The sequence below is a fragment of the Prionailurus bengalensis genome, chromosome C2 (assembly GCF_016509475.1).
Source record: "Prionailurus bengalensis isolate Pbe53 chromosome C2, Fcat_Pben_1.1_paternal_pri, whole genome shotgun sequence".
NCBI lineage: Eukaryota > Metazoa > Chordata > Mammalia > Carnivora > Felidae > Prionailurus > Prionailurus bengalensis.
In genome coordinates, this window is record NC_057350.1 from 113,959,052 (window position 1) to 113,986,335 (window position 27,284).

General features: G+C 40.3%; 1 protein-coding gene across 6 annotated transcripts in view; it reads right to left on the reverse strand.

Moving 5' to 3' along the window:
- The window catches only part of MED12L (mediator complex subunit 12L), a 338,137-nt gene that overhangs the window by 229,547 nt on the left and 81,306 nt on the right, over window positions 1-27,284 (reverse strand). For 3 of the 6 annotated variants that reach the window (XM_043595115.1, XM_043595117.1, XM_043595116.1), the window contains 5 exons: window positions 12,493-12,624; window positions 8,674-8,800; window positions 6,213-6,427; window positions 4,787-4,891; window positions 3,506-3,682 (listed from right to left, as the gene is read on the reverse strand). In XM_043595115.1, the coding sequence (XP_043451050.1) occupies window positions 3,506-3,682; window positions 4,787-4,891; window positions 6,213-6,427; window positions 8,674-8,800; window positions 12,493-12,624 (756 nt within the window). The remainder of the gene's footprint in view (window positions 1-3,505; window positions 3,683-4,786; window positions 4,892-6,212; window positions 6,428-8,673; window positions 8,801-12,492; window positions 12,625-27,284) is intronic. The other 3 variants (XM_043595118.1, XM_043595120.1, XM_043595119.1) reach the window with 1 other exon arrangement.

Consider the following 27,284-nt stretch of genomic DNA (forward strand, 5'->3'; position numbering starts at 1 on the left):
TCACATCAAAGGTACGGAAAAACAGCACTAGTCAAATGGCCTTAAGAGAGACATGACAGATCCACATAGCAAGGCCTTCTTATGAACACAACACGTGCTGGGCTGACTGGTGCCATGTCTGAGACTGACCCCACGTGGGGCCAACAGTTTAAAGAATGGGTGACTCTAGCTCTCAGGGTCACAATCCTTAGATCAAATTCTCTAGACTGCAAGTAATGCAGAAAGAATTCAATAGATGGTATCAAATAAAAGATTTAGGAAAAAGAAGATTGAAAAGTTTAGATAACCAGACTTGAGACTATGTGGGGGTTTTTTTCTCATTTCAAGAGCAAAAGCCCAACTTTTACAACAATTACAACAATTGGTAATACATTTGTACTAGCTGCGGTGATTAATAAATGGTGTTCCTGGCAGCACTCTCGAGAGACAGAGAGCTCGCCCACTCTCACATCTCAAAAGGGTACTTTCGCTTTAATAAACTTTCCCATTTATGTTAAAAACAAAAACAAAAAAAGAAAGAAAGAAATGGTGTTCCTGGAAGCTAACAAAACAGGTTTCATTCCGGGGCTATTTTTAGTACCGCATTGAGAGGAATTATTTTCTGAAGCTTGAACCCAAGACAATTCCTGTGTACAATTTCAATATTCCCGGATTTTGAAGAGAATAATAAGTGAGAAAATGCACAAAAGAAAATGTCTGTTACCCTTCTAACATGGTAAGTGCTGGACAAATTCTAGTTAGCTAGTGGTAATGACAGAACCCCGCACTGCATCACCTATCTGACACAAGGTGTAAAGGACACAATTATGTTACAGGCTGGTAGAATGGTGATACACTAAAACTTGTCCTTGTCAATAGTCTAACAACATGTTGTTACTGACAGGCAGATCAAGACATCATTCATATAGTCCCACATACAACTACTAGATTCTTTTCCTGAATCTTTTAGTCAAGGCCCTAGTAGTCTTCTTTCCTTGGTCTTCACTCACTAGGGCCACATCTTCAAGATCAGGGGCTGGAGGGAGGAAGCACACAATTTTTTTTTCCCCCAGCACATTCTCATATTTTCCTCACATGCATAATAGGTTAGTCAAACTTTCCCTTTTTTTTAAGAAAGAGAGGGGCGCCTGGGTGGCGCAGTCGGTTAAGCGTCCAACTTCAGCCAGGTCACGATCTCGCGGTCCGTGAGTTCGAGCCCCAAGTCAGGCTCTGGGCTGATGGCTCAGAGCCTGGAGCCTGTTTCCGATTCTGTGTCTCCCTCTCTCTCTGCCCCTCCCCTGTTCATGCTCTGTCTCTCTCTGTCCCAAAAATAAATAAACGTTGAAAAAAAAAATGGCAATATACTTTTATTAAGAAAGAGAACCAGACTCTGTACAGCATTCCTAATGTCAATCTCATATTAGAATATATGTTCATTTTCCCCTTACTAATATTTTATTCTAAATGACACAGTAAAGAGAAGTCTAGGGCAACTGGTGATGGAAAGCTATTAATAAACTGTATCCAATGATATCAATTTTCTAGCAGTTCTTGTATGAATGCATTACGGTTGAATTCTATCATAATCCATCATGAGAGACTTTATCACTGGAAATCATTCATGCTTCTTCCTCTAAGGAAGTGGACAGTCTTTAGAATGTTACATGGTGGGAATGACTGTGCAGCCAAGGATTACATGAACAACAGAATAAAGATGTCCATGTTTGGGTAGTGTCCTGCACGCCCAGATGCAAGGAAGAGGAAAGCCAGCAAAGCTCCACTTACCCAAGAGAGAAACACAGAATCTTCAACTAGTTTCAGCCATTTTCATCATTTTGTCATATGTGCTCTATTACCCCTCGCCCTTATATTTAAATTAACTTTTTAGTTTGGAATACTTTAAGATTTATAGAAAAGGTACACAGATGGTACAGAAAGTTCCCATATACCTTTCATGCAGTTCGCCCTAACGTTAATGCCTCATGTAACCATGACACGTTTGCCAAAAGTAGGAAATTAACATTGGTGCATTAACGGTTAACCAAACTCCAGACTTCCATATACTGCCTAACCCCACTCTTGACTCCCAACTATTTTTAAAGCAAATTCCAGGCACTGTAATAGTTCATCCATAAACTCTTTAGGACACATCTCTAAACTATCAGGCCACCCCTTCTATTGTTCTAAATGAACAGTGAGATTATTCCATTATGTTGAAAATGAGTGATGTATACAGGTAACAGCTAAAAAATGTATTCAGCCAGTGATGTGCAAGAAAGAATTGTGGCAACTTTTGACATAGCTCTGGACAGAAAAATTGTAATAAAAATATATATAGGTGTAGTGATTTTGAAAGTTCCAAAATAACAACAAAAATTAAAAATTAAACTATTTAGGGGTGCCTGGGTGGCTCAGTTGGTTAAGCATCCAACTTTGGTTCAGGTCATGATCTCGAAATTTCTGAGCTCAAGCTTTGCATCAGGCTCTGTGCTGACAATGCAGAGCCTGCTTGGGATTCTCTCTCTTTCTCTCTGCCGCTCCCCGACTTACACATGTGGTGTCTCTCTCTCTCTCTCAAAATAAACTTAAAAAAAAAAAAAGTTTAGTTTGCAGATCAAAATTCCTCAAAGGTATCCAGAAGATAACAGTATACATTCCTCAAAATTACACTTGTTAAAATAATAATAATTATTATATTATTAGTGCTCAATGAAAGAATGACTCATTAACATTTCACTTAAAATTCCAGGAGAAAAAACAGTAATTTAAGAATATAAACACATTTAGATTTGGGCCCAATTTTTATGAATATCAAGAAACCGATGTTGTTCCCCTTCAGCAAAATGCAAATCACAAGTTCTGAGTCCAACACTAAATTTCCTAAGTATTTCTCATATGCTATCAATTCTTAAATTCAACAGATCAAAACCCAAGACCATGTCATATACAACCTCTTCTATGAAGCCTTAACCCATTTCTCAATCAGATGTTCTCTCTCCCCTTTAATACTTATTCTCTGATAGTGGAAGAGACCCAAGAATGTCAAATGGTGTATCTTCCAGAGGGCACATGTGGTTTCACTCAATCACTGCACTCATTTTAGTGTTGATCATTTTATATGTGTCTCCCTCCTATCTTATTCATCTTTCCTATGCCAATTCTCATTCATCTGTATAATACCACAAGTACCTAGCACAATACAACGCACATAAGAGCTACTAGTAAATGAAGTTTCAAAAAATAGGAAAACACATTTAGACATCATTTACAGTGACTCAAATGCTCTTGATCAAAGGATAGTAACCTAGAAAATTCCATTAAATCTAGCCTGCCAGTAGTATCACATCACAAATTTAAACTACATCCGTATGTGTGCTATACAATTGTAATTATAACAAAAGAAGCAGTAAATGCAAAAACTCACCTCCTTTCATATGTGTTATGGAGGCACACAATGGAATAATCAATGGCTAATGATCCCATAATGGAACAATCAGGGTGCCAACTGATGGAAGCAATGACTTACCAGAGGTATGGGGAAATGTGTTGCATACTGCAGGTGCCGCAGAAGGTCATAATTAGATGGAAAAATCAACTCCCTGGGTTTTTCTCTCTTAAGCAACTTCTCACCATTAACCGACATTCTTCTGCCCAAGGAAGGGTTGGCATTCTCACAGGATTCTCCAGGCATGGGAGAAAAAATCTAAGTCATGTAAAACAAATGTTGGAGATTGTAAATGAAAGAGGGCAACACAACACAGCGCTACATGCCAGAACTTCACACACACGACATTCATACACTATCTTTTCCTTATTTAAACACTAAGAAAATATATAAATAAATTTTGTTAATTTCCACAAAACTCGTGTTCAGATCCAAAGGATACCATCAACATCATGCCCCATTTTGCAGATAAGAAAGTGCCAACCACACACACGTAAGAACTGTTCAGAGCTGCACTCTCCAGAGGGCCAGAGTTAACATTGGACTTCAAGGTTAAATGTTTCCTCATAAGGCTGAATCTCCCACAAAAACATACACAAAGAAATAATTAACAACACTAATGAATAACAGTGGGGCGCCTCGGTGGCTCAGTTGGTTATGGTTAAGTGTCTGAATCTTGATTTCACCTCAGGTCATGATCCCACAGTTGGTGAGTTCAAGTCCCACATCAGACTTGGCTCAGAGCTGAGCCTGCTTGGGATTCTCTCTCTCTCACCTTCTCTCTCTGCTCCTCCCTCAGTCTCTCACTTGTGTGCACACACTCTCTCTCAAAATAAATAAGTTTAAAAAATAAACTAATGAATAATAAAGCTTTTAGTATATACCCCAAACAGTATGATTTTTTATAAAGGACCTCATTTGGATCCATGAGGAAGAAAATACTATAACCATACTGAGATATGGTTGAAGAAGTGTAACAAGTCCAGAGCCAGGAAAGCTATTATTTAGAAACTGAACACATACATAGCAAGTCAACAAGGACTGTCACGATGAAACTACTATCTTCATGTATTCCTCAGAGACAATGGTCTCAAAATGAACAAAAGAGAAAAGACAGCCAGGAGGACAGAATGTTATAATTCACAAAGGAGGCGATGCACCCAAACTATGAATGAGCTGAAATGAGACAATCACAAGATGAGTAACTGTACACTAGAAAGGAGTATGGAATGAGCACATTTACATCCCAGGTACACAGGTCATTCCAGGACATGGGTCAAGGAACAGAAGGATGGAGACAAGCTGGGGTGCAGGCGGGGAGGAGGGGTTAATAGTCAATAAGAATTTGAAGGTTGAACCTACTGGAAACTCCGAACCAAAGTCAGTTTTAAAGTCATTCTTGTCTACTTCATCAAAAATATTAGTAGTTCCTGAGTCAATGCCCATATGCGCCATAATAGTCTGTTCCTGATAATTGCCAGAGAAAGAAAGTTGCACTGTAAATTTTGTAGTTCATTACAAACTAGCTAAAATATGACAATGATTTTTTAACCATCCTATGTCTTTTCTCTCCCTAGTATCTACTTTTCCCAAAAAAGAGAAGGAAGTTTTTAAGACATTCACTGTTTTTACAAAGTCACATTCTTTATCCTCATGATAAAAAAAAAGATTTAACTTCCATGATACTTGAAGGAAAAAGCACACAAACTTCCTAATTAAAAATCAAATTGGCCATAACGTCCCTCCTTTGGGCTATTTCCAGTCACATGCTCACCAACTGTACTTAGAAAAATCTAAGAGTATACCCAAGATACAAGATACCTGGACATCCAAGAATAGAAAAGAAAAAGCAGAAACATAGATGAAGCATCAACAGGTACGGTAACTTTAGTTTTTAGCCTTTAAACTTCTACTGTGGTCAAATTCGGAAACAATGGTGTTTACATTAAGGAAATGATTTTTTTTTTTTTAATTCCTGCACCATTTGATCACCAAATCTTAAGAGCACAAACTATGAATTCACACATGCAATTCTAACATCAGGTCTTTACAAGGATAACCACAGTTTTAAAAATACCATAATATTTTCATTATGCTTAAACTCCCACAGAACCAATTTGAAGCTTGATTTTAAGGAGCTGTCACAATCTCTCACCATTTTCTACTCTTTCTCATCACCACCTTCATGTTTTCTGCCTTGAAAACTTCTTTAAGTATCTGGAATGATGTCCAAAACACCAGAAACCGGCAGAAAATGATAAAAGTCATACTCACAGTATTATAATTTGTTGAAAAAAAAAATTCCGCAACATTTGAGAGATAAAGTTGTTAATTTAAATGAAAATATGTGTTATGATCAAAACAGAATTCCCATTTTGTATCAAAGACAGAAACAATGAATGAATTGGGGTTAAAGATGCTCCTTCTAATGGGACCAAAACAAATCTGATTTTAAGTCACAACATTCAAGGAAACTGGAATTTAGAAACACATAAAATTGGAAGTATTTAATTCCTGTCCAGTAAAAAAATGTTACGGACTGTCAAACCTTTTCATTAATAGTTTTAGAGTATCCAAAAGAAACTTCTGGAATGTATCAATTATAATCCAATGTTGTTTTTTGTTTTGTTTTTTTTCTCCACAAGTTTGGGGTAGGGATAAACAAATTCTGTAATGGGAGAATACAAGTAAAATGTAATCACCCTTCCACCACCAAACAATCCTTGTGAAACTAGTTGCCCAGCTGAGTGTGGTTTTCGGGTTTGGGGCACCACTCCCAGGGGCGTACCTCCATTTTCATGTCATGGTCCTTTGGATAGTGCTCATCTACATTTTCTCCTGCTGGCGATCGCGGCCGAGTCGAGGCGCTGACTGACAAGTCTCCCCGAGATATGAGGGTACACATGTACGCATCATGGGAGAAGACATCGTGTCGGATGAACTCACAGAAGAGCAGCACCAAATTCACAAATTCTACTTTTTCACATTCACTGTTTGGATCCGCTATAAAGAAACAAATCAAGAATTGTCTCCCTGACCTGGCAGGGAAAAAAAAAAAACAAAAAAAAAAAACAAACAAAAAAACCCACCAAACAGGAAGGCTTAACAATATTTTCATACATTTTTTTTTTAACACAGTGAAACATTTATTGGAAAATTTACTATGAGACAGAAGCAGTTGTGCAAAACTGGCACGGGGGTTTTGATTGTCCCCCTGTAATTAAAAAACAATATCCGATGTGCTAAGCTCAAGTTCAAATTTAAAGATAGTGGTCCTTGGCAAATGAATAACCATTCAATTAATACAAACACAAAATTTCAGGTACACATGGGGTGGGCGGGAGGGAAGCAGAGCTAAACTGCTTTCCTCTGGTTTTACTACTGAAACAACTCATGACTATTTTTATAGCTTGAGGGTGTCGATATATTCATGACGTGTGTGCACACTTTTTCAAAAACTTCACAACGTAACAACTGAAAAGGTACCTGAAAATAATAGTGAGTGGGATCTACTGGAAAAAAAAAAAAAGGGAAGATGGAATAAAAAAGAAGGGCATAAAGATGGAGCTCTGCAGTCTTGCTCAATTCATAGCCAGTCTATTTAACTCACGTGATAACTTAATATTGCAGTTGCATTCTACAACTTTGTACCCTCGACAGAGACTAAAAAAGGTTAAGAACAATCCTTCAGCACTCAGTCTGTGGTGCCATCGCACTCACAAACACCAACAAAGACAAACAAAATCTAGGCAACATGAAGCTCGCTCCCTAAAACTGAAGCCTAAGCATTTGCTGCTGTCCACCACCAAAGTCAATGACAAACGACAGAAGAGAAGCACAGCTTTCTCTGACAGCAGGAAACCAGATCTAGAACAAGCAAAGGCACAGGAGAAAGGTCTTCCCAAAGAACCAACAGGAGTGAGGACAGGATAAGGGGCACGAAGGGCAAATGTGTATCTTTCTCCCCCAGGATACAAGATAAGTTAGAGAAGCTAACATCCATTCCCGGCGATCTATTTTCTACTCTCCAGGATCTCTTCCGTCCCTGCATTTTTCTGCTTCCTTTTCCATGTTTCACTGTTGCCCCCTACTTCCCAACCACCAGTATTCTCTCTGGCTCTTGCTCTCCCTCTAGCCCACAACAGCCACCAACTAACTTAAAGAACCTCAGCCCAAAGTATCATTCAGCCCAAACCAAGGACTTTCTGAGAGGAATGGAAACTAGTATTGTTTCTTGTTATGTTACCTCCTTCTTCACCACAAACCTGTCCTTCCCACCCCTACCACATTTCCTTGTGCCATTTTTGTTGTTTCATCACTATCCATCCTAAGACCCTCCCCGCTGTACTTTGTCACACAAAAGCCTCAGAATAAGATCAAGCCCTCTTAACATGCATAAACAATTTTTTAAGTGTGCACTTACTGTATAAACCCACTGGGTTTGTAATTCCCAAACCCTCAACTCCCCATGAACAACAGAATAAAAGATAGAAGAATGGGAGATGATAGGGCACCTAGGTGGCTCAGTTGATGAAACGCCTGACTCTTGATTTTGACTCAGGTCGTGATCTGAAAGTTCGTGAGATGAAGCCTCACATATCAAGCTCTGCACTGAGAGCGTGAAGCCGGCTTAGGATTCTCTCTCTCCTCCTCTCTCTGCCCCTCCCCACCTCTCAAAAATAAATACATAAACTTTAAAAAATTAAAAAAAAAAAAAAAAAAAAAAAAAGGAAGAACGGAGTTGACAGAACCCATAAAGTGTAGGCAAGCAGCCAACCATATGTACAAATTATTTCCTTGTATCAAGGATTTGGATACAAAGTACTTTTATTTTCTTATTAGAAATGTAGAAAATCAGATTATTTTGAAAACTAAGCAAAAACAGAAAATTCGTAATCACAATAGTGATTAGATAGCGAAACATCACAAGACCATAGTTCCTCTTGTTTGGTAAGAAAGATCTAGAAAGGGAAAACTAGACCACCAAATATTAATTAGACAATGAGGGGACTCATTTTTAAATTTTTGAAACTCTAGAAATTTTTAAATCTTTGAAGCTCACTTGATTTTAAAACTGCATAGAAGTCTCCATTAAAAACACGCAACAAAATTTTGCGCAGTAAGATATACATTATATTCAGCACCAAGAACTTTTGATTATGATGTAAGCTAGGGAAAAAAAGAAGCATTAATTCCCCAAAACTGGTCAATTTCTTGTTTAAGATCTAGAAGCAAAGAACTTTACTTACATAATGAGGGGGCCTGTGTATCTAAAAACCTTAGTAGCACATTCTGGAAAACAGGCAAACTAGATCCAGCAAGAGAGGCTGAAGAAATGGACTCCTTCTCATCCAAGACCTCTGATTCACCGCATCTCTAAGATTAAAAATAAACAAACATAGTTAATTTTGGAGGACAATGTAGTCACAATGGATCATGAATTTGTCAGTTTTCTATTAACAGTTAAATTCTCAGAAAAAACATGCAGAATTAATTGAGATTTCTGTACTTTATTTGAGGGCTATGCATCACAGGTAAATATAATTTCTGAAAGTGAGAGACGACTAGGGACACCTAGGTGGCTCAGCTGGTTAAGGGTCTGACTTCAGCTCAGGTCATGACCTCATGGTTCCTGGGTTTGAGCCCGCATGGGTCTCTGTGCTGACAGCACAGAGCCTGGAGCCTGCTTCAGATTCTGTGTCTCCCTCTCTCCCTACTCCTTCCCCACTCACACACTGTCTTTCAAAAATAAACAAACATTAAAAAATTTTTAAATGAAAGTGAGGGACAACTACCCCCAGATCAACTGAAATGATTCCAAAGGACACCCATGAAAAATATTATTGATGTAAATTACAAAGTCTGCACCACGTGGTATAAATACCTACTGAATACACAGCATAGTACAATAAGCTACTCGTTATCCCTATGCAAAACTGCTAAAATCATTTGGGGCTGTCATTTTTAAACAGCTCACATAGTTAACTGTATATACCCCCTCTGAGAAACATTTGGGCATGTATACTGAGTTTAATATTTTTGTGTTTGTTTTCACTAGTAGCGTGTATTTACGATTGTCTTCGGGGAATGTTGGGAAGTGTGGTGTCAAATGACAGAGCTAGGAGGACTCCTCTGATACATTTCTTTCACTCATCACATCACCAATTAAGATCTCTTAGAACCCGTGGAATCTCCGTAGTTCAAGAAACCTATCTAAGGAAGCTCCCTAAGTTCTGCATCCAAGACAGAACTTACTAGAAGACCAGAAAAGAAACCATTGAAAAAGAATCAGAACCCTGTTTTCTATTCTTTTCAATATCCCTTCAACCTTCCCATTTTCATTATCTATTCCTTAATATATTATTTCATTAAGATATTACTTCTCTAATCCATCCTCTCTTCACCAAATTCTGAAACTGGTGATGTTCAATAGATATCAATTATCTTTTTGTTTTTTTTTAATGTTTATTTATTTTTGAGAAAGAGCAAAAGAGACAGAGTGCAACCAGGGGAGGGGCAGAGAGAGAGGGAGACACAGAATCTGAAGCAGGCTCCAGGCTCTGAGCTGTCAGCACAGAGCTCAATTAGGGGCCCAAACTCACAAACCATGAGATCATGACCTGAGCCAAAGTCGGATGTTTAACCAACTGAGCCACCTAGACAACCCTGGCAATCAATTATCTTAAACATCTCTGAAAGAATACATTCTTTAGATGTGGATACATTTACACCTATTAAAATTACAAAGTAATCTGTGGAAGCCTCTTCTGAAAGCAACTGTGTGTGCGTGTGCACACGTGTATATGCTCATTCTAGAACACGTTGGAAGAAGGATAAACTAAATTTGAGAAATTCAACCTCAGTTACTCAAGTCCAACCATTGCAATTCACTGTAGAAAAGTCCATCTATTCATAGAAAAAAGCAATGAAACACCTTCCCTAATCTGCACGTTGTAAAATGGGCCATGAGTTTCACACCTCAACACCAGTATCTTCAAGCCCCAGCTTGAACAATGTGATCCTTTATATTTAGTGAACAGTGCTTTCCCAGCAAGAGGAGAGAAATGACCATGGAAATATTCTTCCTATTTCAGCTTCACAGGATATGGCACTATTATCAGTAAGAGAGAGCCAGCTAAGTTCTCATCTGTTCATACAACACCTTTAGAGCATCTGCTGTGCACTGAACACTGTTCTGGGTGCCAAGGACAAGACAGTGAACAGGGTGGGCAAGGTCCTTATGGTCAAGCTTACATTGTAGAAGGTGACAGGCTGGCTTTTAAACAATAAGCCAATGAAACAGAGTGATATGAGAAACAGAGTGAAACCGAGTGATATGAGAAAGCGTGCCTGAGGGTGGGTGACAGAGGATCTTCCTGAGGAGATGACATGTGTTGAGGCAGGAATGCTAGAAAGAGACACTTCCTGCAAGAGGAAGGGCAGAAAGGAACTGGCCATGTAGAACTCGGGGAGCAGAGGGTGCCACCCAGGAGGAGCAGTGGGACAAAGTCCCCAAAGCAGAAGCTGGTTTGGTGTGCTGGAGCCACAGGACAGCCAAGGTGGCTGCAGCTGTGACCCAGGGGAGAAATGCACGAAATGAGGTGGGAAACGCAGGCAGGGGAGGCCCGTGCAGGGCTCTGTGGACGCGGTAAGGAGCCATCAGGAGTCTGAGTAAGGGAACAACATGATCTGCTTCCAGGCTGCAAAGACTGCTCTGGCTGCTGTGAAGAACAAGGCGGAGGACGAGCCAAGGAGCCCAGAGGAGACACCGATTCAGCGGGGGTGGGGGTGGGGGGCCACTCAGACCACGTGCACGGCTTCTCCTGGCTGTCCCTCCAGATCTCACTGGCAGATAAGAAGACTCGCTTAAATTTTTTCCCCTTCAGCACAAGCTAATGTTTGTCAAGTTAGCTTTGGTTTTTTTTCCCCCTTTATAATCTACTTCCGAGGCTTTAATTGCTCTCTCTGGGACCAGAATATAATCTCAAAACTAACACAAATTGGTATCTGTAATCTGAAAATCAGAACTGCCCCAAAGAAAGGTTTCCAGATCGACCAAAATATTACATGGCTTTAAAATTCACAAAAGTTGGGACACCTGATGGCTCAGTCAGTTAAGCATCAACTTCGGCTCAGGTTATAATCTCACTATTCGTGAGTTCGAGCCCCATATCAGGCTCTGCGCTGACAGCTCGGAGCCTGGAGCCTGCTTCAGATTCTGTCTCTCCCTCTCTCTCTGTCCCTACCCTACTTGCACTCTGTCTCCCTCTCTCTGAAAAATATATTTAAAAAAAAAATTCACAAAAGTTGGTGTATATTATATATATTTGTGTGTGTGTATACATATAAATGTATATATGTGTATGTGTATCCTAACCTCATCAAGGGAGATGTCTTTGTTCTAAATCAGATGTTAAAGTTTTATTTTAAAAGATACAATTTCAGGGTGGATCAGTCAGTTAAGCATCTGACCCAATTTCAGCTCAGGTCATCATCTCACAATTCGTGGGATCAAGCCCGACATTGGGCTCTGCACTGATAGTGCAGAGCCAGCTTGGGACTCTCTGTCTACCCCACCCCCCCCCCTCAAATAAATAAACACTAAAATAAATAAATAAAAGATACAATTTTAGGGGCACTTAGGTGGCTCAGCCAGTTGAGCACCTGACTTGATTTCAGCTCAGGTCATGATCCCAGGGTCGTGGGATTGAGCTCTGCATTGGGCTCCACACTGATTCTCACTCTCTCTCTTCCCCTCAGCTCCTCTCCTCTGCTCACTCACTTTAAAATTGATATTAAAAAAAAAAAAAAAAGGCAAAAAAAAAAAAAAAGGTACAGTTTTAAACTAGTCCAGAATACAACTTATTGGTTTCATCAACTTAGAGGGATCTTGTATGTAGTCTTTAGGTAAAAGTACAAACATTCTCCCTTTTTCCTTGAAGAGGGGGAAAAAAAAAAAAAAAACCAAACATAAGGAGTATTAAAAAAACAAAACAAAAAAAGAATCCTCCCCAGAACAGTTATTTTTAAATGATGGCATCTGACAACAGAAACAAAAGCGAACCTACCTCTGCTTCGATTTCCGCCTGCCTCTTCTCCAAGAGTTTTGCCACAGCCATGGCCCTGTGCTTGCCTGACCGTTTGCAGCTCACCGCCCATTCACACAGCAAGGTCACCACAGCTTCATCGTTAGGGGCGACCTACAACCAAGAGAAGAGGGCAGCAGCCATGTGACATGCAGCATTCACCCAAGGACGGGATGCAAGCCCTGGCACGTTTAAAGCTTTAAAGCTTTCTCGTATTTTAGTACAGTCATTTTAGAAAGCGTTCCTAAATCGTTTTCAGTTCAAGTATAAAGAGTAACACTTCAGTGACAAGGAAGGAAACCAGTTACTGGAACAGTCGAATCCAGGATGACTTCAAGAGAATTCGTGTCTCCTTGTATATGCCTTCATTGACACAGGACCGTAACCTAGCTCCACTGATCCTCCAGAACATCAAAGCCAGGAGGAAAGGAAACGGACCACTGAAAGTCAAGAGCAGAGGTTACCAATGCGAAGCACCCCCTCCACCGTTTACCCTCTCCCACTTTCACACTCACAGCCTCCCTCAGTACCTAATCCTAACATGCCGGTTTATCACACCACCCACTCCAACAAGGCTGGAATGCTAACCAAAGACTCACTGCATTAGAAAAGATAAACATGAAAAATGACACCCATGCATCAAAAAGGAACAAAAATTAATGCAGACACGGCTAATGGGGGATAGTATATCCTGGGTCTACGTAGGGCTCAGCACCGCCACAGGAACTATGTGCTGTTGTTACCAAGGCCTAGAAATGGGTACCACAGACTGAGGATCACAGGGACTTATGTTACATGAATTAAGGACAGGCAGGAGGAGGCAAGTTGGGAAGATGAACCATCATTTTATGCAACCTTTCAGAGGATCCAAGCCAACCAATGGAACATCAATTTCAAGTGTCTAATATTTGTGCAATTCTACAAACACTATGCCAGAAGAGTTAAATAATTGCAGTATTGGCATTATGTGTTACGTGAGAAGTTCTTAACTTTAGAATCCATAAGCTCAGGGCGCCTGGGTGGCTCAGTCGGTTGGGAGACCGACTTCGGCTCAGGTCATGATCTCGCAGTCACGAGTTCGAGCCCCGCATCAGACTCTGTGCTGACAGCTCAGAGCCTGGAACCTGTTTCAGATTCTGTGTCTCCCTCTCTCTCTCTGACCCTCCCCTGTTCATGCTCTGTCTCTGTCTCAAAAATAAATAAACATTTAAAAAAAAATTTTTTTAAAGAATCCGTAAGCTCAATTAAGATTCAAATAGCTATAAGCACACCCCCAGGAAAAACATGCATACATACACTCACATAAACCTAGCACAATTTTTCAGAAAGTCATGGACTCTGAGAAGAAACACAAGAATCCCAGGATAAGAATCCCTAGTCAGATGGTAGATATTACCCCACAATTCAGATCATGAAGATCAGTTTATTACAAGATTCTTAGTCATCTACCCTAAACTTGGCTAAACCCATGTTGACTCATACCAAAGAAATATTATCTAGGACAGATCTCGAAAGCATCTCTCGGTCTCTTCATTTAACACAAGAGAAATAATTCGATTAAAATATATCAAGATTGAACATAACATTTAAAAAAGCAAACTAGAGGGAATGTCTGCCTGGATTCAGTCTAATCCAGAGAAAAGTAAAAATATCAAAATAAATTCAGTGAAGCACCACATGCTTACATTTCAATTATTGAGAAGAGGGGTTACCGAAAAATAACTCCCATCAGTTTTTAATAAATCAATCTAGTCAGTAATGTGCATCATATCCACATTTATAAAGTTTTAAAATTTTCTTCTGCATCACTAAAATAAGATGAAAATATGCTACAAAAGAATAAATGACTCACCTAAGTAGCAGGCTCTGCTTGACCTAGAGATGCACAGAATTGCACACATAAAGGAAAACACTTTTTTTTTTAATTTTTTTTTTAATGTTTGTTTATTTTTGAGAGAGACAGAGATAGAATGCAAGTGGGTTAGGGGCACAGAGAGAGGGAGACACAGAATGTGAAGCAGGCTCCAGGCTCTGAGCTGTCAGCACAGAGCCCGATGCGGGGCTTGAACTCACAAGCTGTGAGATCATGACCTGAGCCAAAGTCGGAGGCTTAACCAACTGAGCCACCCTGGCGCCCCAGGAAAACACTTCTTTTTAACATATTCACATATGACCACTGGTTTGGGGTAATGTGCTAAAAAATAAGCCCCAGGAAGGAGTTAATTCACTTGCAAAAGCACTTATTAAGTACCAATGGTAGGCAGTGAGGAAACAAAAATTTTTAAAGATCTGGCTCCTGTTCTCAAAAAGTTCACCTTCTAGAAAAAACAAAAACAAAAAAAGCAGAAAAGACAGCTATATCAAAGCTACAAAACCTGAGACCTGGCTGCCTCAGTCAGAAGAGCTGTGACTCTTAACCTCAAGGTTGTGAGTTCAAGCCCCACAATGGATGTGGAGGTTACATAAGTAAATAAATAAGTAGGTAAATAAACATTTTTATAAAAAAATGTTTTGACAACACAAAGGAGGAAGTAATTAGGTCTGGCTGCCTGCACCTTCCATTATTTCATAGGCAATGAGTATCCGTCAGTCTCACCTTACAGACATCTGAGATCCTAAGTTGGAGACAGAAGGGCCTGCAGTCTGCCTGCCAGAGCTGTGGTCTCAACGTGTAATGTTTAGGAATTAAGTGAATAGTGTGCTAAGAAAATCCAAGGATTTAGGTTTTTGAAATATAAAATTTTATTATAGAAACTTTCTTGTACTCCCATCAATTACACCTATAATCTATTTTCAACCAGTAAGTATTTTCTGATACTGGCCAGATTCAATGAGTGCCAAGCCCACTCCTTTAGGAATGTCCAATAGACTGCCAAATAATGCCAGTCTTTCCAAGAGGTTCTGGGCCTATTTAAAACAAAAAAACAGTAGGATGTTACAAAAGATGTTTTACTACCAACTTCTCAGAAGATCATCCTGGAAAATCAGGTCACATTATACCCATTTGAAAGCACACTGTCCCTGCTATATGAATAATTATATACTTATGTATTTGGGGCATACTATACTTCATTAGTTCTTTATTATTAAGAAATTATTAGTTATAAGATACATTCTGATAATTTTATCATTTTTCAAGATAATTTCCCACTCAAAACTCTCCCTCCACCCCCCGACTAATTATTATGAAGTTTTGGTTCTCATTTTAAGTAGTTTTTAACAAAAGGCCTTTTCTAGATTCCACTATCAAAAAAAAAAAAAAAAGGGGAGGATATTCTGCCTATTTAACTCTAACCACCAGTTCCTGGGTATATCCCATCAGACACACTCAACGTGCATACAAAGAAACATCTATGGCTCATGTTCCTGACACGCAGATCCTCGCACCCCGCCCCCAACTGCTCTGCATCAATCAACTTTTAGAAAATTAGAAGATCGTTCCCATTTGTCTGCCAGATGCTATCTTACAAATTAATTCAAAAAACTGTCAATAGGACATCATGATTTTAAATATGTAAATTGAAACACATTCTCACCCTACCAACAAATCTCTAAAAATATTAAGCTCCATTTCTTTCAAACAATAATTGTTTGCTAAGTGAAATTTAATAAATATTACTTTAACACACAATAACTCAAAGGCAAAAACTTGGGGAAATTTAGGAGTTCAAGATATGAACTACAGTCCCTGCCTTCAATGAAATGGCAATTAAGTGGGACAGACATAAATGAACACAAATAATCTGGATGCACAAAAAAGGAAAATTATCTCAGAAAGTCAACATTAACAGGAGCAGAGACAGAAGACTGAGGGGAATTATTAAATACTTCCTTTTAGAAAGTGGCTTTCGGGAAGAATCTTGCATAAGGAGTTAAATTTCAAAACAGAGATTAACAAAAGGAGAAACAAATATGTGGGAGATAGAATAATGTCCCCCACCCCCAAAGATATCCATATCTCAAAGCCAGGACATGTGAGTACGTTATCCTAAAGGACCAAAGGGACTCTGTGGCTCCAGGAGTTGAGAGGAGGAATTACCCCAGATTATTGTGTGGAACCAATGTAATCACAGAAGTGCTTTCCAGGGAAGGAGAGGCTGGGTAACAGGAGGACACAGATTCTCCCCTAGAGCCTCTCTAGGAATGCAGCCTGAATGACAGGCTGATTAGGGCCCAGTACGATCATTACCTCCACAACTCAAGAGAATAAATTTGGGTTGTTTTCAGCCACTAAATTTCTGATAACACACTACAGCAGCAAATAGGAAATAACTTCAAAGCAGTTTTAAACAAGCACATAAAAAGTGGCAAACACAGGTGTAGTTCAAGGAATTAGAGCAGAGGATTACTGGTTAGTTAGCAAATATAGGAAGGCTACATACAGTTAAAAATCTAGGGGGTGCCTGGGTGGCCCAGTTGGTTGAGCGTCCGACTTTGGCTCAGGTCATGATCTCGCAGTTCATGTGTCGAGCCCCACATCTGGCTCTGTGCTGACAGCTCAGAGCTTGGAGCCTGCTTCAGATTCTGTGTCTCCCTCTCTCTCTCTGCCCCTCCCCCCACTTGCACTCTGTCTCCCTCTCTTTCTCAAAAATAAACAAACACTAAAAAAAATTAAAAAAAAAAAATCTAGGAGGGGCGCCTGGGTGGCTTAGTCGGTTAAGAGTCTCACTTCAGCCCAGGTCATGGTCTCGTGGCTCGTGAGCTGGAGCCCCGCATCAGGCCCTGCCTGTGCTGACAGCTCAGAGCCTGGAGCCTGCTTGGGATTCTGTGTCTCCCTCTCTCTCTCTCTCTGCCCCTCCCACGCTCACGCTCTCTCTCTCAAAAATAAACATTAAAAAACAAAAATTTTTTTTAATCTGGGAAAAAAGCCACACTGAAAAAGAGTACCATGAGACAGGCAGCAGTCTCATTCATTAACTTACGCATCAGTAATTATGTCCTGAATACCTACCACTGCTAGCCCCTTTTCTAGGCACTAGATATAGTCTCACATGCTACTTTTTAGGAATAAAACTTGGCAATTCCCTTAGAAGGTAATTCCTACTATCTAACAACAGTCTTAAAAATGTTCAGATCATTTGCTCCAATTATTCTGAGAATATAACCCAAGGAAATGATCTTCAAGTACAAACATATGAGGGCCTAGTTATCAGTGAAGCATGATACTACAACAATCCCCCATTCTAGCCCCAGCAACCAACAGATTCCCTCTGAAATGTGGAGACACATAACGGATCAAATCAGAGCAAACAGGGTAAGCTTACAGGAAAGAAAGGGCCACAGGGAGGGTTCAGAGCCAAGACAGTTTGTCTTTAGCAAAGAAACTATGGGAATTTTTACAGTGGTTGCTTGGTTTGTATTTCTGTTTTTCTGCAAAGTGATACTTTGATATCTAATTAAAGATGTATAAATATGGAAGGCAGCCTGGAGAGGCCTGCTCCTGAACCAAGGAAGGGGAAGTCAAAGATGCATGATTACTAGTAAGGCTCGAATCCCCTCCAACAGCATTGTCCCCTCTCAGAGAAGGTCAGCTCCCCTCCAGCCCACCCTTCTTCCAGGAGAAGCACCCCTACTTCTTCTAGGGTGACTGCTCCTCCTCCTGCCCCAGAAGATTCAAGGAGGGGCACCCCATCCTCTCAGTTTTATTGCACATTCTGGATTGGGGTCTTCAATAGGCCATGAAAATTTCAGGCAATTTTTTGGTCACAAGGGGGAAAAAAAAAATCACTCCATCAGGTAGTCATCAGGTATACCACTCTGTGCTCAATCTTATAAAGCATTCTGGATACTAAGAGACTAGCCCTGACCAGATGAAACTCTGTCTATTCTGACCGAAAATCTATTTTTCAGAATAAGTTTTCTGTAGTACACATTGATTATTCTAGTCATTACTGAAGTCTTAGCACTTATAACTGACCAAAGCAGACACAACAAAAATCGAAAATTGAAAGTTCTTGACCTTAAATATAAATCTTTCAGACACTTCTAAATGAAAATTTAAAACATAAAATAACATAGTATGGACTTAATCGCTCTGAAAATCACAAAGATATCTTGGAAAATTTACAGGTGATAATACAGATAATTAACATTTATGGAGTGCTTACTCAACTTACAGTCAGGCAGTGCAGTAAGTGTCTTTCGGGAATTATTTCCTTTAATCTTTCCTACCTATTAGCTAGTTATTATTTTTATCACCATTTTACAAATAAGGAACCCAAGGCAAATAGATGTTAAATAGCTTGTGCAAGATCACTCAGCTAATTAATAAAACTCTTGCCACAACATAAATCTTGGGAAATGAACTAAGTTAAGTGCAGCAGCACAGTGTGTCAAAGGAACTCGGGGAGTCACCTTGACCTTGCTCCCACAGTATACAATGGCCTTTTATGTAAGCTCCGAGCTTCTCTAGGCTCTTCTTCCTCCACTCCTGATGCTTAGAAAATCATAATATTCTGCTCTCTTGTGCTATAATATCACTTCCATGTAACATGCATCTTTCACAACATGGCTTCATGGTTATTAGATCTCCAGCTACTGGTTTCAAATATCCATTAGGAAAAGGAGACAGACCTCTGAGAGGTACTACAGGAAAGTCCTTTACCACCTCGAACACTATAAAGGAGAATTAGAGTCTTCAGAGGCAGTAACAGCTTTTCATAGCACGCACCCCCCAGGCGACACCCACACAGAGACAAACAGGACACAGAAGAATGAGTGAGTGAGTGAGAGAGAGAGAGAGAGAGAGAGAAAGTGAGCCACGGCACATAAAGGCCAGAAAAAAAAGCACCAAACCAGGGCATCAAGAATCTGAATTCTAGCCATGGCATAAATTAAAACATGTTAATCATGGCCAGAATAATACTAACAGTTGTAAATTTCCAGCCACAGGTAGTAGCAGAATAATTGAAAATATTTACTGAGCGGGCAGTGGGTGTTTCACACACATCATCTCTAATCTCAACAACAAACTCTGAAGTAGGTGGCGCTACTCCCCATCTGACAGATAAGAAAACTGGGGTGAAGACGGCCAACACAGATCTAAAATGGCAGAGCTAGGAAGCCTAATTCCAAAGTCCATTCTTTCTGCCACTCCTGTCATCACTGAATCAAGATCCCTGTGAGGACAAGCAGCACCGCAGTTACCTGGGAATCTCTCAAGTGGCTCTCACACACACACACACACACACACACACACACACACACACACACACACACACACACAACGAAGCCTGCTGCCCAGCTCCACTCCAACCAGCCACTGCCACCCACTGTTCCAGCCAGACTTCTACCTCTCTAGAGATAAGCCAGACTTGTCATTGAACAGACATGCAGAAAATGAAATCACAGGAATGAATTACCAAAGACTTTGTTCCTCCTCTAATACTTGCTAGACCAGATGCTCTTTTAAGTCAAAGATTTGTCTTTTGCATGGTTTTGTTTTCAGCATCTACCACAGTGTCTGGCACATAGTAGATTCAACAGTTATTTGTCATCATAGAGGAAAAGCAACTCTGTATAACATGAAACCCAATGCAAAAACAAGGTTAAGATGAGAGCAGACGATGGTGGGAGGAGTTTACTTTGTTCCCCTCCCCCAACCTACACACGTACTTACTTACTATGGTAAAAGTATCTGACAATCTACCAGCTGGTTAAGTGTGAAGTACCAGAAGTATTTTCATTCCTAAATTAATGAGTCAAGGATGCTGGTCCCAACATTATTATTTAGCATCATTCTGGAAGATTTAGCCAATGGGAAGAAGGAATAAACATTTGAAAGGATATGGCAACATTACTAGAGTTTGCATAGAATGATTATCTCCCCCCACCAACCCAGTGAACTAGAAAACTTTATTAGATTAAAAGACTGAGTATCATGACTAGAACAAAAACAAGCAAAAAGCAACAGACAATATTAAGCTGTGAGGGAAGAAAATCCTGCAGAATAGTTTGCAGAACGTAATCCATTTATGTCCTCTGACCTTTTACTAAGCATTCATGTATATGTACACAAATGCCCAGGAAAATATCCAAAGGATATGTTCCAAAATGAACAGTGGCTACCGCTTATATATATATATATATATATAAAACGACTGCTTTCTATACAGTATGCCCTGTTCTAATGCTTTCACTACCGTGCCATGACTGAGCAAACTAAGGCCTGAAGGTTACATAACTTGTTAAACGTCTCCAAGTTACTAGGTCATAGACCTAAGAGTCAAACTCAAGCTATCTGCTCCACAGATGGAGCTCTTGCGCCAATATACTCCGGTTCTGAGCAGAAGAATGGGACAAGGGTCTAAACTGTGGCTAAAGGGCACTTGATGATATCTTGAATGTATCACATCCTATGTGTACAAAACTCACAAGACACCTGAAATTAATAACAGTGTATCATACTGCACTGTATTGTAATATCATACTTCAGCAAAACATAAAAATATTTCTTTAAAAAAATGAAAAGCAAATCACAAGAATGATTTCTATAATGAGGATAAATAAGACAATGCATGGACACGAAATTCAAAACCAGTAATGTCTTCAAATAATAGCATTGTTCATCTAGCCTCATGAACTTTGGACACACCCACAGTGGTAAAATACTGAAATCATTATAAACTCTGTTGCAAATAATCTTCATTAGTGGTGCTATCCACATCTGTAATAAAGATATCCGAAATGTGAAGAAGGCCCTCATCATCAGGGAGATTGGTAATATTTTTCCTTTCTGGAAAAGACTTGATAGATTAAGCCTAATTCAATTTTTATTCAGTCACTCAATAACCTAATGGTTTATAGAAACTAACCACAGGTCTTCTCTAACAGACAAACAAGGGAAAATAATTGACAACTACATCTGAGAGCCAGGCTTCCTCTAGAAATTAGAAGATCCTGGAGACTGTCTGCTATTTTAAGAAATTTCTTAATATACTACCTTCATTATATAACAATACCACAAAAGGGAATGGCAAAAACCAATGACTCATTACTATAAGCAACAGCAAACTAAAAGAACTTGAGATCATATACCGAATGAAGCTTTTCAACAGCTTTCTGAGACTAAAAGGACATGTTTATAAATGTGATTAATCACTCTTAGTCAACATTAAACAAAATGGCCGTATCTAGATTAAAAACAGTCATATCATGGCACCAATAAACAAGGGATAATATACAGAGTAGTGATATTGCATATGGCTTGCAACCTGAGGCACATTAAGAAGATCTGGAAGAATTTCAAGAGTTGCATTAAGCTAAAAAGTGGTCCAAACTGCTAACAGAACATAAGCCTGTTGTATATGATCACTAAGAATCACCATAAAAAGCACTAAGACTAGGCCTATTAACCACAAACTCAGAACACTTAAATATAAATAGTATTCACTTGTGAAAAATCTTCATAAATACGAATATGAATGATTCCCTATGTACATTTCCAAGAGATATTTGAGATGGCTGGTTTTTGATGAGGAAAAAAGGCAGGTTCTCCTAGGCTCTCATCCTTAGAATCAAAGTTGATAGTCATTAGGTTTTAAGACATCTAAGAAACAAAACATATACTATAACAGCAAAAAGGACTTTTTTCTTTTTTCAAGCAGCAATTAAAAATAACACAGCTCTGAGCTCTGAGAAGGTAGTAGGTTAAGAAAACAAAATTAAAACAACTCCTCTGAGTATATAAATCAGCTGTCATTAATCTGCACTGTACCAAGAAATGAATTTGCTATTCTTCAGTTAAATCATCAACATTTAAATACAAACGGAAAAAAAATAGAGTTTTGAGAAGTCTATTTTGTGTGACAGAAGTCACACAGGAGGTGAATTATAAAGTAAATCCCTCCAAAAGTCTTTGAAAAGTGTCAGGTCTCTCATAGTGAATTAATATCCAAAAGTCATGACTGTAGAGGGCAGTAAGCTTTATGGCTTGCCTCTTATGAAAAAGGAAAGGAACCTACAGATGAGAAGGAGGACAATAAATTTCTAAACCATGGTACTAGGTTCAACCCACTTGACAATCAAAGTGATCCAGCCATGAACGTACAACTGACATTTACTAGGTGGTACCCTATGGGACCAAATGAACTGGATTCTAGTAGTAAGGCCATTGTGCAGTGAGAATGACACTGAGGGAACAAGGAACTAGCCTGAGACCACCCAGCTACTCGACAGCAAAGCCAGGACTCAAATCCAAGTCTGAATCAACCTCAAGGTTGTATGATATACTCTAAGGGTCAGCTTTCTCAACTTAAATATTGGCATTTTCTAACATAAATATTGTTTACTCTGTTGAAGCTGTCACACTTTTAAAAACCAAAGATTATTCCTACAAACAAATATGCCAATATTAATATGAAAACTGTGGCAATTACAAAGGTTTTTTTTTTCCCTCCTTTTTCCAAAATTTCATCTGACACTTGTTTATTCAACTAGAATTACCTGAATTAAATGAGTTTTTAAAGTGGTACAAGGAACAGAATGTGGTAATTAAAGGGCAGGGCACCTGGGTGGCTCAGTCAGTTAAGTATTCGACTCCTGATTTAGGCTCAGGTCATAATCTCAGTTGTGAGATCCAGCCCCATGTTGGGCCCCATGTCAGGTCCTGTGCTGGGCATGCAGACTGCTTAAGATTCTCCCTCTCCCTTTGCCCCTTCCCAATGCATGCACATATGCTTGCTAGAAAAAAAAAAAAAAAAAAGAATGTATTAGTTAACAGTTGGGCTCTGGAACCATTTAGGATCTCAATCCCTATTTCCCCACCAGTGAGTTGGGCACTAGCTTGGACAATTCACTCATCTGCTCTATGCTTTGGTTTCCTCATCTGTAACGTAAGAATTAAAATTTTTTTTTGTTTCACATGTGTCTCACTGGCCAAGGAAAAAATAAATGAGATGACACAATACACTTAAAACAGGCCTAGTGCTTAAGACGTACTCAGAAAAAGTCTGAAGAAAAAAGACTGGTACACAGGCTCAAAAACAATCTAATCCAAGAGGCCTACCACACTCTAAATGGATTCATTACCCCCTTTATCAGTAACAGCCAAGTCTAAATGTCTGTGCATGCCACCCCCCCCCACTATGTTAACATAATTGCCCTTTGATTAATGGATTTACTTGAAGAAAGAAGAAAGTGGTAGCTCTAAGAGCAACCAGTAGGAAACCGTGTGACTTCCACAGTACAACATGCTCAGACAGGGCTGTGATCAGCATCCTCAATTCTAAAATTCGGCACACACATCTCAGCAGGAAGCCAGCCAGATGTGCCTTCCGTGTTGGCTTGACTTTTGCCACATGTGACTTTGTTATCTTGAGCCTTCATTTAAAAAAAAAAAAAAATTTTAACATTTATTTATTATTGAGAGACCGAGAGACACAGAGCATGAGCAGGGGAGGGGTAGACAGAGGGGGAGACACAGAATCCGAAGCAGGCTCCAGGCTCTGAGCTGTCAGCACAGAGCCCAATGCGGGGCTCGAACTCACAAACTGCGAGATCGTGACCTGAGCCGAAGTGGGATGCTTAACCAACTGAGCCACCCAGGTGCCCCCTGAGCCTTAATTTTTAAAAGCAACTTTTTCTTACGAAAGAAAGAAAGAAAGAAAGAAAGAAAGAAAGAAAGAAAGAAAGAAAGAAAGAAAGAAAGAAAGAAAGAAAGAAAGAAAAAGAAAGAAAGAAAGAAAGAAAGAAAGAAAGAAAGAAAGAAAGAAAGAAAGAAAGAGAGAAGGAAGGAAGGAAGGAAGGAAGGAAGGAAGGAAAGAAAGAAAGGACAAAACACTAACAACAACGACAAAAAAACAAAAACCAAAAACCCCTAAGCATTGAAATGAGCATCATCTCCTATCCTACCTGGTGGTACTGCAGCCACCTCGCCTTGGGTTGGCCAGTCCCATCTGACTGCTTCCCTACTGCGGGTAAAGTCTTGGTAAAAATCAAATATAAAAAGCCTGATGGATCCTGGCTGTGCTTTATGGATGAATGGACTGTGTGATGGATAGTTGTGTGTGTGTGTGTGTGTGTGTGTGTCCACAGTGGTCCCAAGGAACCATATTCCCTCCATGTCTCCAGGGTTTAACTGCCTCCCTACATACATGAGTCAGTTGTAACAGCAGCTAGAGTTTACTCAGTACCCATCCACGTGCAAGGCACCATTAACCTTTCAGTGTTTTATCATTCTCACACCATCAAGAGATAGAATGCCCTTTTTAAAAATGGGGAGATTTACTCTTACTCATCAAGAGTAAGTGAATTGTCCAAATACCACAAAAGAAATGCACCGACTTGCCTATTTTACACCTGAGAACTCTTCCGTTGGCCACGCTACTCCCTCCACATTCACATATTTTCTTGCGCATCTGAACCTGTACCATCGTTAGAGCTAACAGATTACAGCACTCACCCCTACCCTTCCAAACCCAATCTTACAGAGGCTTTCTTTCCAGTTCACTGTCCCAGCAGATTTTAAGCGAGCCCCTAAAAAACAAATTCAGTAAATGCTTCCTGAGGACCTGTTGGGCTCCAGGCATGGTGTTAAGACACTGGTGATGTGCTGCTGGTGAGCAAAAGGAACACAGACCCTGACCTGTGGGGCTACAGACTTGCAGGAAGAAGAACATGGAACGTGGCCAGCAAGGACAGAAACAAAGATTTTCTTTTGCATGATGGTGGGAGTTCTTCAGCCACACTGATACAAAGGCCAGTGTGGCCCCGGAGGCCTGTGCCAGGGGTAAGACAGCCACTCTGGACTCTAGGCCTAGGCCTTTCAAAGAAATCAGGAGGAACTCAACACACCTATTCAGAGTGCTTCCTGACTATTCTGAGTAGGAAAGGAAGAGCAAACATGCAGATTCTCGGGTTTTGGCGTGTGACGGTTTGTTTTCACAGCCGGGCAAGAGGAAGTGCACATGCCTCCACCGCCACTCAGGCCTTTTCATTACTCAGGAGAAAGCTTGCTTCCTTGGGCACCAAAGAGAGAAGTGAAAAGGCAGCTCTTCCCGTCATCTTCAGACTTTCCCTTCTATCCGTGTCCCTGGGGGAGCCAACAATGCAGCTGGTTCTCCCTTCATACCCCACATAAATGGGGAAAGAAGCCAAGAGGAAGGAAGCGGTCTGGGTGCTGTGTGAAGCTGAGGGGCACCTCACCCTCGGCCTTCAGGTCAGCAATGTGGATCTCGCCTAAGGCTACAAGTGACAGGCTCAGTCAGGACTTGGAATCAGAAAGTGCCCCCCCCCCAATCCCCAACAACAGTCCCTCGTGTGGCACCGGCCTCTCTGCCCCCATCAGCCAGAGTAGAAATGGTTCTGAAACATTAAACAGGCAAATCAGTTAGCAAATGGTGTACAAAACAGTCACCAGGAGTTGCAGAGTGAAAGTCATGTGGGCAAACATGGACAACAGACATGCAGCTTGGCCTGCAAAGTGTTTTAAAATTGGGAGAGTTTGAGGGGCACCTGGGTGGCTCAGTCGACTGAGCATTCCACTTCAGCTGAGGTCATGATCTCATGGTTTGTGAGCCCGAGCCCCATGTCAGGCTCTGTGCTGACAGCTCGGAGCCTGGAGCCTGCTTCGGATTCTGTGTCTGCCTCTCTCTCTGACCCTCCCCACTTGTGCTCTGTCTCTGTCTCTCAAAAATAAATAAACATTAAAAAAATGTTTTTTAATTGGGAGAGTTTGTAAATCTTGATATACATCTTCTCCAGAAATGTTGAAGGATCAAACAGTGGGTCTACATTCCCAAGGAGAATCTGAGACAGGCCACTCTACTTAGAAAGGGCATGCCCTCTCCCCAGTCACGTCCCAGGGGCCCTGGATGCAAAGCCTACCATTCATTTGCACCACCTGCCTGGCCACTGTGCAACACGAGTCTCTGAGCCCTGTCCTAAGTAAGGACTTCACGTTTTCTATCTCACACTACACTGAATGGAAAATCAAGTAGCATAAATCTAGAATAAGCAAACATTGAGGGGGTTGAGGTTTATACTTGTGCTTCTCTTACAACAGTTGCCAAGCCCTAACACAGAAGCAGCAGCTGAGGACATGGGGGGCAGAAGGGAAGGCGTGGGTACGGGAATAATGCAGTGCCTGTAGAATGAGCGGAAGCATGCCACAGGCCTAGCACAGCCCATCGTGGAGCACACTCTCACTCTCGTGACCGCAGTCTAACCACAGGGCAGGACGAAATCCTCAAATGCCTTCATCCCATGCACTACGGTTTTCAGTGGGCTTTGGCCAAATACTGAGACTACTTAGACACGCAAATCTGAACTTCAGACTCTGCATCCCATCTGTACAGCTGCTCCTCCCCTCCCTGCAAGAAAGTGGAAAGAACCAGATTTCCTTTTAGCAGTTCCAGAGAAAAAGGAATCAAGGAGGCTGAAGTTCAAGTTGCCTAAGCAGATGTGGGAAACCAGGATGTGCAGTCCAGGGCCCAGGCCTGCCTAAATACAACTTCAGCAAAAGTAAACCTCAAGCTCTTTGCAACTACAGAGACTGGTCCCTTCTTATATTATCTTTCATGCTAAGTCCTAACACAAATTATGAAAACAAAAAAGGGGAAACACATTTTCAAGAAGTGAGACATGTTTTTGAATCCTAACCACGCCACTTTATACAACTCCTTCTAATCAGAAAATTAGAGTTTCATCATCCTGGTTCTTCCGATATAATCGTAACCTACTAATAATTATTGCTCTATTATCATTAACAGCAACATTTTTAACATATTTATAGAATGTTTCATGAATCTCAAAGTGCTCATGTCCCCTTAGAGGCA